Here is a 16,588-nt window from a genome sequence, read left to right as displayed (position 1 = left end):
CCAAAGCCCACACACTTGGCTGCATCATACCTCGATGCATTGGACCTCGACAGAATGGAAATACAGCCATAGCTTTATCCTGAGTAAAAACATTGCAAGAGCCTTTTCCCGTACCACCTAGGGATGTTCTCAGGATATGGCTAGTCAGTCCCACGTTGCTTTCTCTGAGAACTACTGGATGGGACAAGCACTGAGCAATGTCCCAGGAGAGGCGCTGTTCCAGGGTCAGAACTGGAGGCCAGTCAATCAGAGCATTAAACAGTCTGCTGGTGTCATAGGTCACTTTGTACATATACAGATATGCACGGGGTAGGGGGCAGGGTACAAGCGATGATAACTCGTTCCCACCAAGTTATGAGCTCAGGACTAAGGCAAAGAAGTGACACCAAAGGCACGTGAGTAAGGGAATGAGGCGCCCATCCCACCAACTCTGGGGCACAGGTGCCTTGACTGTCAGTACGGCCTGTTGGGGCTGAGACTCCAGGACTTCACAGGGGCTCACGACCTCACGTTTCCCTCACCTCCTACTCACTGTTCCTCTGCTCTTCCTGATCTGGCTCCTGTTCCTCACTCCCACCACCAGCCATGCTGTCAAAGAACACCTCCTGATGGACAAACCCCAACCTCTTCTCCTGTCAGTCATCATTCATTCTCCTCAGTCTCTCAGTGGAATTCAACTCGGCTGACCTTGGGTCTCTTCTTTATTCTCTAGCCTCCCTGGGCTGCAAGGTGAACCCAGGCTCTTTCCCCAACAAAGAAGGCAGTGGGTAGGTGGGCTGGGCGAAGATGGAACTGCGTTGGCTACTTACTAGCTTTGGGACTTTAGACAAAGTCATTTTATCACGTGCCTCAGCCTCCTCATCTGTAAAATGGGGATAAAACGTGCCTACCCTGCTCTTCTTCCGAGGATGTTGTGAAGATAAAATGAGATTAAACCTAAGCATTGGCCCTCCCTCCAAAGCTAGAAAATACACAACAAAGATGGTGCTATTTTCATTATGAATCACACCAGCCTTGTGGAGAAGCAAAAACTTCCAGCAGCCGGTGAATTAATGTCCTATTCCCCTCTCTGTTCTAGTACGAAGGAAATAATACCCACACACTGATATGGGTCTGGCAGAAACCATGACTGCTCCTGCAGCATTAACTTTGAGCAGAGCAAAGATTCAGGCCTCTGAAAAACAGTGTTGTGAAACGCAAACTTTCAGGAAAATAAGTGTTTGGCTTGCTAGAATTTTTGCTGTTTTTCTGTAAGGTTGATTATCCTATCAAACTGAGTTGATAAAAATGTGGTGCAACAAATTGGGAACAGCAGGGACCTAGCTTATCTCTTCACTCCATTCTGGACACTCATGAAAAGAGTTCTTTTCACATCTCTTACGCTCTGTGTCCCCCACCCTCATTCCTTCTTAAACAATGTTGTTATTTAAAGATAGCCACGCACTGTCCTTTCTCTCCACTGAATCTAAACCTGCCTAGAACCTTTACACTTGTTTTTTCCAATCTCTCTCATCACAAGCAACTCCATTCAACAGTAGTTTAAAAAAATAATGAAAAGTAAATGTGAAGAAAAGTTTACGCACTTGTTTTACCTGTATGAGTCCTGGTGTGGGTCTTCAGATGGTCAGACCGGGAGAACTTTCGCTGACAAGTTTTACACTGGAATGGTTTCACACCTAAACGGACAGAGAAGGTCTAGCCGTGGCCCTAACCATGGGGGGCAAAGCAAGGCCCACAAGCCCTGCTTCCCAGCGGCCCGAGGAGCCAGGCATCTCCAGCCACGCCTGCAATATCTGCCTCGCCCTCAGATTTCCCCAGTACCCCAGGCCCAGCAGGAACCACCTGATTGTACACAGTAATCCTTGAAGACCTGTGGTCTTGGGAACAACTACTGCTTAACCACAAACGTCCAGCTTCTCACCAAGTTCTCAGCTGTGTCTGAGACTGAAAAAGTGAATCACACAATACAAATGGGATCTTGCTCTCCACCACCCATGTTCTTTACTGACACTCAGTGTATCATCAGCAAATTGCTAGCGGGGATATCATGGCTATGGCTCTCTGGTTTTCAGGGGAAATATGGGATGTTTCTTTTTCTTTCCTTTCTTCTTCTTCTTCTTTTTTTTTTTTTTTCCCCCTTAAGGGAAGGTAAATCCCCAGAGATTAGGGGGAAAAAATTATTGGAGAAACTAAACGAATGGCTGACCCTCTCACATCCATATTGAACAATAAAGAGAATCACAAAATCAACCATGACCCGAGGGAACACACTGCCAGCAATGAGAAGTGAGCCTACAAACCTGTGTGTCTCCTTTGGTGTCTTTTGAGCTGGTCTGAACGAGAAAACCTTCGCTCACAGTCCTTGAAGTCACACTGGTATGGCTTCTCACCTTGGGGGAGACACATATTCCGTTTGAAAATTATACTGGAAATGAAGATCTCATTAGAGGCAACTTCTCTTCCTGGGATTGAAGGGATCTCAAAATGCTGAAGGCACTTGGGTGGAAGGTTTCAGGAATGTGCTGCCAACCGCAGTGTGAGGTTAAATGCCCACCTATACATACACTCGTGGGCAGGAGGCGTAGAAGGGGGTTGCGTGAATAAGGATGCACTAGAAGTGAACGGAGGGGGACTTCCCTGGTGGCCCAGTGGTTAGGAATCCGCCTGCCAATGCAGGGGACACGGGTTCGAGCCCTGGTCCAGGAAGATCCCACATGTCACGGAGCAACTAAGCCCGGGCACCACAACTACTGAGCTCGCATGCCACAACTACTGAAGCCGGCGCATCTAAAGCCCGTGCTCCGCAAGAAGAGAAGCCACGGCAGTGAGAAGCCCGCGCACCGCAACAAAGAGTAGCCCCCGCTCGCTGCAGCTAGAGAAAGCCCATGCACAGCAACACAAGACCCAACGCAGCCAAAAATAAATAAATTAAATTAAAAAAAAAAAAAAAAAACAGTGAAGGGAATTCACGTTCTGGAGTCTGACGCTGGGGTCAGGTCCAGCTCTTCCACTTAAAGTGCTGGTTGAGGTGTCATTTCCTCACTGTGAAATGGAGCCAATAATCCGACAACTTCCAAGGATTTATAAGCAGATTAAAACAGACCATCCACATAAGGGTCTTAGCCCAGTGCCTAGCACAGAGACAGTGCTCAAAAAGTACTGGCAGAGAATATTTAAACAAATAATAAACCAAAGCAGTCTTAAGTCCTAGGCTGAGTCTGAGGCAGAATTCTGGGATGGATGTGCCTTGGAGCCAGCCCCGTGAAATAAGTGTTTTATGTTTTATGGCCTGAAGATGTGGTGTTCTCTGCTACTGACTTCCCATTCCTGAGTCAGGCATAAACAGCTCCATGGTTGTGAGGTGCTCAAGTTAAACCAGGAGCCAGAGCCTTTAGAGTTGTTGGTATCCTTTTACCCGAGAGAAGTCAGGAGTGGGAGTACACAACCTCCTGCCTCAGAATGGAGAAGCCCCACCCCTGTCCTCACTGGAGAAAGTTCAGCCAAATCCTGGGAGCTGCGCCCCCTGAATGCACGGAGCAACCCTGGGCCATCCCACCTTCTTATGAGAATTCTGAGTCACCAGCATTCTGGAATGTAGAGCAAGCCTTCCCAGGATCAGCCGGCTCTTTCTGTTGCTGGGCAGTGAGTGCCTGGTTACCCTTCCAGCCTCATGACCCCCTCTGTTTCCCTGATTAATCTATATTCCTGCTATACAGAGCTCACCATTCCCCAAAACTCTTGCCAAGAGACTCTTAGTCAGGTCTCTTGAATTCTGTGGAATTCTCTCTCCACCTACTCTGCTCTGCCCTTCTTTAATAAAGGATGGACAATCAGGATAGAAAATGACCTGGCATCCTTTTTCCATCACCTGGGCCAGATCTTTGAAAGCAGCACCTTACTTTCCATCCCAGAAATCACCTGTGTCGTGGCAGCGCAGGAGCCAGGAGCAGGGGCTCCTGGGCCACCGCTGCCCAAAGGCCACCAGAGCCAAGGCTGGACAGTGGACGCACTTACCAGTGTGCTTCCGGCTGTGCATCTGTAAGTGAGACAGCTTAAAATATCTCTTATTGCAGCCCGGGTAAGCACACATGAAGGGGCGTTTCTCACTGGTCTCAGATGCCGACCGAACAAGAGTCGGGGCTACTCCGGGCACTCGCCGCACGTCCTACAGGCAGAGTGTAAGAGAAACGGAGGTTTTAAGGCACAGGTGAACATTCCTGTTGGTCCGAAGGAAAGTGAGCGTTGAAGCATTCCCAAAGAAGGGATGGCGGATGTGAGGCCTGAGCCCACTCCCCACCACACCCGAGGCACCCGTAGCAGATGTCACTGATGGGTGACAGAGCAGTATATTCTACAACGCAGTGCTCTAACATCATCATGGCTATCAACCAGAACGGGGACTTGAAATAAAGTCTGTTTGGTGCTGCTGATCTAGAGCATCTGGAAAAGAAACGCTGGTGACTGGAAGAGCTCCCAATCCATCCTGTCTCTCAGCTTCTCCTCTTGCGGCAGTGAGGTCTGGAAGCCCAAAGCTCCAGGTTCGATTCTATTCCCTCCCACTTGGGACACCCGGCCACATGACCTTGGGCCCAATCTGCAATGGGTTGGGAAGTCCTTAGTAGAGAAAAACAAAGGATATTAAATGAACCCCCAACTGAGCAGACCTTCCACATATGAGTAAATGACAAGGAAGAAGGAGCTCCTGGGATACGGAGGTTCTGTCTGTGAAGGGAGCTGAAACTCCAGGAGCGCCATGGTGTAGCCAGGGCAATCCTTTCCTAGAGACACGCATTAACACTGTGTCCGTCTTCCGTCCACTTCACGTGTCCATCTCAGGGCATTCTTCTGATTCCCCTTATCTTGTGCGAGTGAGTGTGTGCATGGCCGGTCCTCCATGAAAAGGAGCTACAGGGAAACAGTGAGGCAAAAGCCCCTTAGGCTCCTGGGACCAATGAGTCATAGGCAGGAACAGTGGGGGAACAGCCTGAGGGAATCACTGTATCCCTTATGCTCTCACAGATGTGCAGTCAAGGCCCAAGAGCACGGCCATAGTTTGTGTTAAGACCTGGAAACACGTCTGAGCTTAACCCACTCCTGCCCTGTGCACTTCCCACACCACCCCCAAGCTCCTGTTGGCGTTCTTATTTCACACTGCCTTGCACCGTGAGGTCTTTCTGAACAAAACATACAGTAGTCTCATACAGCTCTGCTATTGATGGGCCGCAGTGCCTCAAGTCAAAATGTGGCATAAGCTTAAACGGTGGGCCAGCTGTGTCCGATTGGTCTACTCTAGCAGAAAATGAACACCCGTCTGGTCTGGAGTCTATCAGAGGCCATGATAGCGAGTCTGACAAACTGGGCTTGGTGGAAAGGAAGGCGAAAGGAGCTTTTTACATTTCCTTTAATTCATCAGCACACACGGCAATAGGATACAAATCTCAGTTGTCAATGTCAGCCGGTCCTGGTGGAAGAGTCTGACGGTACTTGTCTGATTTCCATCTGATTTCCATCATATTTCTGTAACCCTTGCCTTTTTTCCCACCATTGGAAGGCCTGAGATGAGGGAGCACGCTTTTCTATCGCTATGACGCTTCTGGAAACATTAATCAGAACATCTCAGAGCACTTGCCCCACACATCACGTGAGGACTTGGCCCACACACAATTTGTTTCTAGTGTGCTGACTAGGCCGGTGAAAGTATCTCAGCCGTTCCTCACGTTGCAGACACTGAGTCACATGCCAGAGTCACAAACACAGACCCTTGGTAACTGGGCATAGCTCTGAGCATCCAAAAGAGCCTCCCTGGAGGTGGCCTTCCATCGAGTTTCCTGAATTCTCTGAAAACGTCAGCCTTTTTACTTTGCTTTCTTTACTCTCCCTTAGAACTGCACAACACACAAAGTGAACCCTAATGTAAACTATGGACTTCAGTTAATAATGTATCAATATTGGCTCATCGTTGTAACAAATGTACCACCAGTACAAGATATTAATAATAGGGGAGACCAAGGGATGGGCTGGGGGGTGGATATGGGAACTCTCTGTACTTTCTGTTTTTCCTTAAACCTAAAACTGCTCGAAAAAAATGAATTCTATCTTTTAAAAAACGCCCATGTATAAAACTTAACACAATGCCTGGCATATAGAAAGTGTCCAGCCATACATGGTGCTGTTATTATTGTTATTGTTATTATTAGCAATGATAGACTCTAACTTCGGTCACTTTTTACCTTGCAGACCAAGTCTCCTTACAAGTCAAGAGTCCAGGTCATTAATTCAAGCTCATTTACCCCCCGATACAAGATGTGTGTGGCCCACCCTGGAGAAGGTGAGTTAAGCAGTGAAAGAGGAAGGGAAGGGGTTCTGCAGGAAGCATCCTGGTCTGAGTCAGGGAGGCGGCCACATCCACACTGGCCTCTGGAGAGGAGGAGGCCCCCAACCTGCCCCAGTGGAAGAGAAGGAGTCCCTGCTGTCACAGGAGCCTACAATTAGGAACAGACTTGCCAGGGCCAAATGGCCTTCAGCAAGGAAGTGAAAGACTGCTGGGAAGGAAAGAGGCATCTGGGATCCCCACATACCCACCTGAATGCCCCTGAAGACGCCGTGGGTGTGTATCCTGTACTGGGCACCACAGAGGATGGGAGTGGTGTGGTTATCACTATCGTACCCCGTGCCGTGGCTGCAAACACAAAGAAGGGAGAACAAGACTCAGGCTGCTTCACAGGCACCCTTTGGAACCGCACATCTGCAGCGGAAGGAATGTTCTTTAAAAGCTCTCGGGACGACACGGTTGGTTTCTGTCTTCCTCCACTGGGGCCGCTTTGGAAACAGGGCTCTGTGAAAGGGGGCGCTGCTCCATCCTCGGGTCTCCCTCACGCAGCCCCTCACGCTCACATTCTCGAGGGCACACCACCTGGGTGTATGCCTCTCTCAGACAAGCCAGGGAAAGTCACAGTGCAGGATTTCATCTGCAGCAAATTGTTTACCATCAAAACGGGGTTGACAGCTGTGAATATCTCAGGAATGAGCAGATGCTTCGAGTTTCACATTGAGTGCAAGGAATTTTTGTTGGCACCTCATGACTCAGTTTTTACCAGATAGCACCAACTAAGTGATGACACTTACAAGAAGAGATGTCACATCCTCAGAGGTGGGGATTACACATCTGTGGCTCTGCTGCACTTAACCCACAGATCAGTTTTCCAGATAAGCTTAACTCTTTGCAGCCAACCCATACCCTAGGTGGACACTGGACAGGTAATCTTCCTCCTTCCTTCCTCTGACCAGTCCTCTAGTCAGAGCTCAGTTGACTTTGGACTACTATCCAGAGCTGAGGGATGGAGAAAGTTGAAAAGAACACCTTCGAAGGGGTGGATGTTCTGCTCTAAAAGTATTCTCCCCTTCAGGTACCAGCTGATCTCTGTGCTGCAGTTATTTTACTTCCAGATGAGGCAGAGTGAGGGTTCCAACCCACACGGGCAGCACAGTATAATCATATCTAGACTCACCACGGGGAGCTTTTATGAAACGCCTCTGTAAAATGGTACAGCTGCTTGGACAATGTCTGGCAGTTCCTCAAAAGGTTAGACATAAAGTTATCATATGGCCCAGAAATTCCACTTCTAGGTATATTCCCAGAGGAAATGAAAATATATTTCTCCGCAAAAACTTGTACACATTGTTTACTGGCAGCATTATTCACAACAGCCAAAAAGTGGAATCAACCCAAACTTCCATTGGCTGACGGTGGATAAAGAAAATATAGTGGGGCTTCCCTGGTGGCGCAGCAGTTGAGAGTCCGCCTGCCGATGCAGCAGACACGGGTTCGTGCCCCTGTCCGGGAGGATCCCACATGCCGCGGAAAGGCTGGACCCGTGAGCCATGGCCGCTGAGCCTGTGCGTCCGGAGCCTGTGCTCCGCAACGGGAGAGGCCACAACAGTGAGAGGCCCGCGTACCGCAAAAAAAAAAAAGAAAGAAAGAAAATATAGTATATTCCTAAAATGGAATATTATTTGACAATAAAGGGAATGAAGTACTGGTACATGACAAGGGACAAACCTTGAAAACATTATGCTAAGAGAAAGAAGTCCGTCACAAAGGACCGCCTGTTGTGTGACTCTCTTTAGAAGAAGTGTACAGAATAGGCAAATTTATAGAGACAGAAAGTAGATGGGTGGTTGGATGCCTAGGACTGAGGATTTTGAGGGGAAATGGGGGGTGACTGGTAAAAATGTCCTCAAATTGTGGCACTGGTCATACAACTCTGTGAATATACTAAAACCACTGAACTGTACGCTGCAAATGGGTGAATGGTATAGTATGCGAAATATATAAAGCTGCTTAAAAAATTACCTTGGGGGTGGGGGAGGGATAAATTGAGAGACTGGGACTGACATATACACACTACTATATATAAAATAGATAACTAATAAGGACCTATAGTATAACACAGTGAACTCTTCCCAATTCTCTGTAATGACCTGTATGGGAAAAGAATCTAAAAAAGAGTATATATGTATATGCATAACTGATACACTTTGCTGTACAGCAGAAAGTAACACAACGTTGTAAATCAACTATAATCTAATAAAAATTAAAGTGATTGTGCCAAAAAACTAAAACAAAATAAAATTGCAAGCATTTATAAATAAACTACCTCTGGGGACTACTATGCATTTTTTTAAGCCTCTGGGTGCAATCAACTGTCTGTCAGAGCTGAGAACCCCTACCCTCTGCCACTGTTACTCTAGACATTCCCAGGGGCCCGATGCAGGAGGCCGGCAGCCCACTCCATCCAGGACTGGCTCAACTCTCACTCAACCAGGGGAGAGAACTCCTGGAAGAGAAGGGCACATGCCAGGGCGACGGACATGTCCACACACCCTGCGGCCACAGCAGCTGTGGCGTTTCACATTTGGCTCTGGCTCCAAACTTTTTATTTTTTTTTGTGGTACGCGGGCCTCTCACTGCTGTGACCTCTCCCGTTGTGGAGCACAGGCTCCGGACGCGCAGGCTCAGCGGCCATGGCTCACGGGCCCAGCCGCTCCGCGGCACGTGGGATCTTCCCGGACCGGGGCACGAACCCGCGTCCCCTGCATCGGCAGGCGTGCTCTCAACCACTGCGCCACCAGGGAAGCTCGGGGCTCCAAACTTCTTAGAAAGAATTGCCTCTCTCCTTCTCACAGAGCAGTGAGAGCAGCTGGGGGAAGTGGGTGGCAGTTCTGCTCCCCCTAACCTCCTATACCTCATCTCCACATCCTTTAGGTGATTTCTGACATACCTGGGGAAAATGTACCGAAGAGATGACCCAGAGTCAGACACACAAACATTGGAAAGAAATGCCAAACTCAGATAGTGTCTGCCTTTCAGAACCTTAGAATGAGCTTGCCAAAAGAAAGAGGCCCTATCTACCCTCCTTACATTATATAGACAGTGGGGAAGGGAGAGCTGATGAGAACGGCGATGTGGCGACAGAAAGAGACAAGAATGGTGCTGCCAGATTTTGCCTCAAAGGCTGTGAAGAGAAGCTGCCTTTGCTTGGTTTAGCCTTCTGCATGGAGCCAAAATGTGACTTACATGTTTTGTAGGGCTGAGGGAGTTTTAGAGACCCCACGATACAAGTCTGACTTATTTTAAAGTTCCACCATCAAAGAGGAAGAACGTGGAATCTCCTGTCTTGGGAGCTAATCTCTGGATGCTATCTGGATTCCTGGAGCAGCGGGGGTCGGGGGTGGGGGTGGGGGTGGGGGACATAGGAAATAGACTTTTCTCAGGATACTTGTCCCAGGAAATGAAGTGTTGCACCACTCAAAGGGGATGTCATGATCCTCACGGCCAGATGCAACCAACAAACAAAAGAAACAACAAGATTGTACCTGCCAAATACGCCACTAGATTCTTCTACCAGGTCCGTGAACAAGAAAACCAGCCAGGTCCCTGCTTATTGGCTCTTGTGTCTCCATAAGACAAACCCACCAGTGCAATTCCACACAGTAGAAACGCTGCAACCTCACACTCTTCCCAGCGTGGTCTGCCTAGAACACTGAGTACAACCCGTGGGCATTCACTATGGTAATAACTCTCTTTGGGTTAGTAAAGGAAAGCAAGTCAGGGGACTTGGAACCATAGATTAATAAAGGCAGAAAAAATCATCTACTCTGACCCCCATTCAAAGCTTCTCCAGCTCATCCTCATGAGCTGGACAACATGACTGGTGGCTAGTTTTGAAGGCAGCCCACTCCACTTGCGGAGGGCTCTAATTGTTAGGAAAGGGCTTTCTAAACTGAGCAGAAATCTGCCTCCTCATTTCTGTCTTCTGGAGAACCAGAGAGTATTACTATTTTACAGCCATCTCTGTGTATCTCCTCCACTGTATGGTAAACTTGGCCTTGAGGACAGACAGACTGACTTGCTCCCCTCTGTATCCTCTCAACTGTGTGACTGAAGGAAGGTGCATAGTCCTGAAAAATTCCCGGAGATGGACTGAATCTAACTCCTCTTCCACATGACAATCCTTCAGGTACCTGAAGACAGCTCTCCAGACTACAGAGCTGTGGCTCTCACAACTATGACAGCGTGAACTGGCGTCTAATTCCCGTGCTTTCCAGATCATCCTCTTCTTCACCCCCTTCATTTTACAAAGTCCCTCTCAAAGTGTAAGCTTAGGATGGACCCTGGTACCCGTGAACAGTATTTAAATAAGGGACTGAGAAAGGAGGACCACAAGAGTCTTTAGAGGGACTTCGCCAGTGGCACAGTGGTTAAGAACCCACCTGCCAATGCAGGGGACACGGGTTCCATCCCTGGTCCGGGAAGATCCCGGAGGAGGAGCAACTAAGCCCGTGCACCACAGCGACTGAGCCTGTGCTCTAGAGCCCGTGGGCCATAACTACTGAAGACTGAGTGCCCTAGAGCCCGTGCTCCGCAACAAGAGAAGCCACCGCAATGAGAAGCCTGCACACTGCAAAGAAGAGCAGCCCCTGCTCGCCGCAACTAGAGAAAGCCCACACGCAGCCACAAAGACCCAAAGCAGCCAAAAATAAACTTTTCTTAAGTCTTTAGAATCAGAGAAGTAACATAAATACCTAACACTGGAGAGTATATGCCTTACCCAAAGAGATTCCATTCCGAATTTTTCATAATCAGTATGCTAGTCAATACAATGTGTTATGCCCACAGGCTGCCAGAGCTCAATCCCTCGGCAGAGGGTCTGGGGCTTCCCTTCTCAACCTGGACAGAGCACTGCTAACACACCTAAGAGCACACCCCGTCTTAGCACTCAGGTCAGAGCAGTCTTCCTTAGTCAAATAAAATCTCCAACTCCCACCCTAGCACGAACCACAATTAAGGCAGGTATTCCAACCTTGAACTTGAAGGCGTGATTTTTTTTTTTTAACTGCAATTCAGGACTACGCATTTATCCTTCAAATCCCATTCTATTTCTTTTAGCAAGCTATCCTCAACTGTTGAAATCTTTTTGATTTGGCTTCCAAAGCATTTGCTTTCCATCCCATTTCATGTTACCTCAACATTTGAAAAGCACCTTTTCTGTTTTCATAAGAGGAAAAACTCTTCCTTGCTGTTGTTGGGAACTATTATATTAACAGTATGTATAGTTATTCTCTGGTATCCAAGGCAGTGATAAGATTCTAGAAGGTCTCGCCATAGGGCAACCTGAGGGAAGCCATCATAAAGAATCTGGTCATTGGGCTTCCCTGGTGGCGCAGCGGTTGTCAGTCCGCCTGCCGATGCAGGGGACGCGGGTTCGTGCCCCGGTCCGGGAAGATCCCACGTGCCGCGGAGCGGCTGGGCCCGTGAGCCATGGCCGCTGAGGTTGCGCGTCCGGAGCCTGTGCTCCGCAACGGGAGAGGCCGCGACAGTGAGAGGCCCGCGTACCGCAAAAAAAAAAAAAAAAAAAAAAAAAGAATCTGGTCATTTAGATGGGGTCCAGTCCAACAGAGCATAAGCAGGGGTTAATCTGAGACAGAAAAGCTCAGGAAGATGGCAGCTGCCGTTGGGTCAATAGCTATTGTTAAGACCCAGCTGCTAACTTAAATGGTGAAGTGAAACCAAGCTTTACCCCCAAAGAGATCAGACTTTAAAAGTTCCAATAAGTATGCTGTGGAGGAAACAAATAGGAATGAAGGTAGGATTCCTAGAGGTCTGAAACCATTAAAGGGCAAGGAGCTATCAGCCTAGAGAAGAGATTTCTGGGGCCAATGATACACCTTTCAAATAAAGGAATCACAGAGCCCCGGATAGTTGTGGGGTAACAATTGGTCATGACTCAGAGACAAGGGTGTTATCATTCATGAAGCTGATATCAGAAAGCAGGTTCTAGAGCAGAGCATGAATCCCACCAGACCAAGCAGTTGAGAGACCCCGTATCTCCCTTAGGGTAGAAATGCATGCAGTGACTAGGTCTACCTTCCAAGCCAGACAATGAGGGGAAAGTAAAGGAACCGTGGCACCACACACAGAAAGGCACACGAACCAAGCCTGAGTGAGGCTGGAACTTCTTAGGGAAAAAAACTGATGCTTTATAAAATGTTTTCATGTTTTACTGTTCTGTTGCCTCATAAATTTCTCTTTGACAGATAAGATACTGGACTTGGCTGAATGACAGGGGGAATGGATTTGATGACTCTTTGGCCAAGATAATCAGGGAGAGCACAGGGAAGTACAGTTAGGTGTAATGAGGGCAGCCATGGGTCCAGCAGGTGGCGAGAAGAGCCAGTGGTAACGATGAGGAGGCTGAGTAATGCAACTGCTTCTTCCTTCCTGCCCCGGAGCACTGCACGAGAAACCACTCACCAGCTTGATAAAGATACGTAAGACAGATCCTTTGGTTTTATTGTCCAACTAGGCACAAATCGTTCATTTAAGCACTTGGCCCATAATTATCTTATCCACAAGGACATCAAAAAATAACTAAGCTATATGGGAAGCAAAAGTTAACTTTCAGGGGTTTCCCTGGTGGCGCAGTGGTTAAGAGTCTGCCTGCCGATGCAGGGACACGGGTTCGTGCCCCGGTCCGGGAAGATCCCACATGCCGCGGAGCGGCTGGGCCCGTGACCCATGGGCGCTGAGCCTGCGCGTCCGGAGCCTGTGCTCCGCAAGGGAGAGGCCACAACAGTGAGAGGCCTGCGTACGGCAAAAAAAAAAAAAAAAAAAAAGTTAACTTTCAGATGTCTTTTTGCAATAAAGATCCATTACATTAGTGACCTTCCACCGAGACTAGTAATTCTAGAATAGACTGGAGCACTGCTTTGCATATGATTAACATACCTTCCTTCGTTCTTAATCTCTTTTCTTCCCCATGTGCTTTCCAAACTCCAGCTTAATAGCTTTACCAACAACTCATGCTAATCTCACTGCTCTATGGGCTCCAGAATCTACTGGGTTTTTTCCTCCTACTTTAACATATTTGCCTCATTTAAGACTAAAACTAAGACAAAAGTCTCAACTCTTCTGTCACCTCTCTAATACTCCATGAATTTCCAGATTGTTGGCCAAGGGTCAATAATTTTGCTAAACTGGTCAGAATACAGATTTGGGGTTTTTTCCTTAAAGCAAAGTCACAAACTCAGGTACCTACAGGGACCAAGTAAGTGAGAAAAATAAATGACGAAGGCCCTGGAGAGAATGATGGCACCGAACTGGCAGGGACAGCAACCCCAGCCCCTGCCCAAAGGAGGCAGCCAGGACCCCACTCTACCAGCCAAGTGCTGTCGATCACATAAACCCAGTGTTGTCAGATCTTTCCAGTCTCCAGAAAAGTCAGAAATCAGGACTTTTATATGAGATCACCTGAGTTTTAAATTCTGGCAAATTATTGAAATTTTAAAGAATCACTGTCAGGTCAAACAAAACGTACCTCTGGCCTCAGGGCCACCAATTTGCAACCTCTGCTTTAAAGGTTAAGCAGTGAAGTTTAAGACCCAAACTGGAAAATTCCATCTGGATTCTGTTGCTTCCTTCTACACAGCAACAAAGTGGAGGTGGGGATGTGCCTGATTCTTTGAGAACTGAGTATTAGAATCTTCCAAACCCTTGAAAGCTTGAAAGGATGCTGTACTGGCAGGAATGACCAGTGTTGCTAGAGCAAAATCCATAAGTTACCATCTACAGGGGTCAGCGGTTTACCTCTAAATGTCACTGGTCCATTTGAAAGTAGGCTTAAGCACTGAGGTTACAGATAGAAAAATGCAGTTGCTGTGCAGTAAGTTGAAGTGTATCTATTTTCTACAGTTACTGTAACAAATTACCACAAATTTGGTGGCTTAATAGGACACAAAGTTATGCTCCTACAATTCTGGAGACCAGAAGTCTAAAATCAGCCTCACTGCACTAAAGCCCAGGTGTAGGCTGGGCTGTTTTCTTCTGGAGGCTGAGGGGAGAATCTCTTTCATTGCCTTTTTCAGTTTCTAGAACTCACCTGCATTCCTTGGCCCCTTCTTCACATCACTACATCACTCTTGACCTCTTGCTCCCCGCATCACATCTCCTACTTGTCTTCTGTAGTCAAATTTCCCTCTGCCTTCGTTTTATAAGGACACTTATTATACTTAGGACCCACTCAGACATTTAGGATATCTCCCCATCTCAAGATCCTTAACTTAGTCAACATTTGCAAAGTCCCTTTTTGCCATATAAGGCAACATTCACAGGTTCCAAGGATTAGGACTTGGATATCCTTGGGGGCCATTATTCAGCCTACCATACCAAAGGAACTGGATTTATTTGGTTTCTTCCAGATACATTTGCCAGAGCTAAATTAACCTGGATCCTTTATCTCCAGATTAATCTGAAAAACTAGGCTGAAAGAACATAGGTTCTGCATCTGAAGGCGTGTGTTCCAGGCCCACTTCCATCATTTATTTGCTCTGTGGTCATGGGTGAGTCATCTAAACCCTCTGTGACTGAGATTTGTCCTCTACAAAATGAAGCAGTAAACTATTTTATATGTTTATTTGAAAACCAAAGAGCCAAGCTATATGGGGAGCAAAACATTAAATATCACTCAGTAACTTTATCCTAACAAAACGTTCAGGTCTATGGTTATACGCATTAGGACTAACAACCACAGAAATTATTTCTTGTATGCTTCTTATAAGCCTGGTGATTGAGATCTATAAAACATACATATCTATATATTTTTATCCTTAGCTTATATAAAACATATATATCTATATATTTTTATCATTAACACAACACTAGAAGTCATTAAGGGTATCACTCTAGGCAAATGACTTAGCCTCCCTGGCCTCAGCTTCATGTAAAATGAGAAAAACAGCCCCCGCCATTAGACTGCTATAAGGTCAAATGAGATTAGGTAAGTAAAGCACAATGCTTGTTACACGGTATGCCCTCAATAAATGTTACTTAATAGTATTATCCCCATTTTACAGCAAAGAATACTGAGGTTTAAGGAGAGATTGAGTTATTTGCCTGAAGTCAGATAGATGGCAAGTGGCAGGAATGGGGTTTGTGTCCAGGTCAGTGTAGCTCTTCTTCCTTCGAAACCAGCTAGACAATTCTGGTGGTGCAAGCCCATCCTGGGTTCACTTCTATCATCATGACACTTGAATAATTCCCAGCTCTTTTCTCCAGGGGTGTGAATGAAATTAGCTACATTTGAAAGTTTGAAATATACAGTAGGAGTGGGTAGGATAGGAGGATGGGGGCTGTGAGGAAAAGCAAGTTCAAAAAATGCACTCAGAATATTTCAGCTTCTGCTCAGAGGCACAATACTTATTTGGTATAAGAAAGCACAAGGTAAATTGCAGGAAATGGCCTGCTTATGTGTAATAGAGCAGTTGAAACTGAGGACAATTTTTACAAGAAAATTTCTTTCTACCTAACTGGGAAAATAAACTAAGCAGAAGCAGTTATCAGCAGAGCATACATCTCGCCACTTCATTTCTGGTGATGGCATGGACTGTACATTTTCCTAAACAGCTTTAAAACGCATTAAAATGTATCTTGAGAAAGTGTGTTCTTCCTAGACAGCTTTAAAATACATAAACATGTGACCTTAGAAAGTTTGTAAAAAAAGAAAAATGTCCCTCATATAACACAAAATATGAGCCCTATTCATGCTAAAAACTTGTACATTGAGGTTCAGCCCAGAAAAAACTTAATGTTTAAAGAGTAGCTTCTTTAGAAATGATTAATTTTGATATTTCACAGGAACGAGAAGATTAATAAAAAGGAATTGAGGTTTTACACATGAGGAAAACCAGAACTGCCCTGAAATCCCTTATCAACAGAAGAGGTTTAAAAAAAAAAAAGAAAGAAAGAAAAAGAGCCTTTTGAGGGCAACTAGCATTTGATAAGAATATTCAAAAAGGGGAACCCCCCACCTGTGATTTCTCTCTCCCACCTCTAACCCTTGGCCAGGTGGGCATCCCCCCATCTTCACCTCTGTCTTCTCACCTCTGCAGAATTAATCAGATGTAAAGGGAAGCACATGGGAAAACTTCATTCTCTTGTGTATCCAGAAAATTGGATTTACCCATCAACCCTTCTTCTCTCTCCACCTTTGCTACTCAGGCTTATATATGAGATGCTTAGGTACCTGATTCA

At 46.6% G+C, this 16,588-nt stretch overlaps 1 protein-coding gene across 11 annotated transcripts in view; it reads right to left on the bottom strand.

Moving 5' to 3' along the window:
• Positions 1–16,588, bottom strand: part of WT1 (WT1 transcription factor) — a 176,554-nt gene that overhangs the window by 2,648 nt on the left and 157,318 nt on the right. For 6 of the 11 annotated variants that reach the window (XM_067038051.1, XM_067038056.1, XM_067038054.1 and 3 more), the window contains 4 exons: positions 6,583–6,679; positions 4,015–4,165; positions 2,301–2,390; positions 1,584–1,676 (listed from right to left, as the gene is read on the bottom strand). In XM_067038051.1, the coding sequence (XP_066894152.1) occupies positions 1,584–1,676; positions 2,301–2,390; positions 4,015–4,165; positions 6,583–6,679 (431 nt within the window). The remainder of the gene's footprint in view (positions 1–1,583; positions 1,677–2,300; positions 2,391–4,014; positions 4,166–6,582; positions 6,680–16,588) is intronic. The other 5 variants (XM_067038055.1, XM_067038057.1, XM_059069884.2 and 2 more) reach the window with 2 other exon arrangements.

The sequence above is a fragment of the Kogia breviceps genome, chromosome 7, assembly GCF_026419965.1.
Source record: "Kogia breviceps isolate mKogBre1 chromosome 7, mKogBre1 haplotype 1, whole genome shotgun sequence".
In the NCBI taxonomy this organism is placed as follows: domain Eukaryota; kingdom Metazoa; phylum Chordata; class Mammalia; order Artiodactyla; family Physeteridae; genus Kogia; species Kogia breviceps.
Note: the sequence above shows the minus strand (reverse complement) of the source record. Positions and strands in the feature narration are given on the sequence as shown.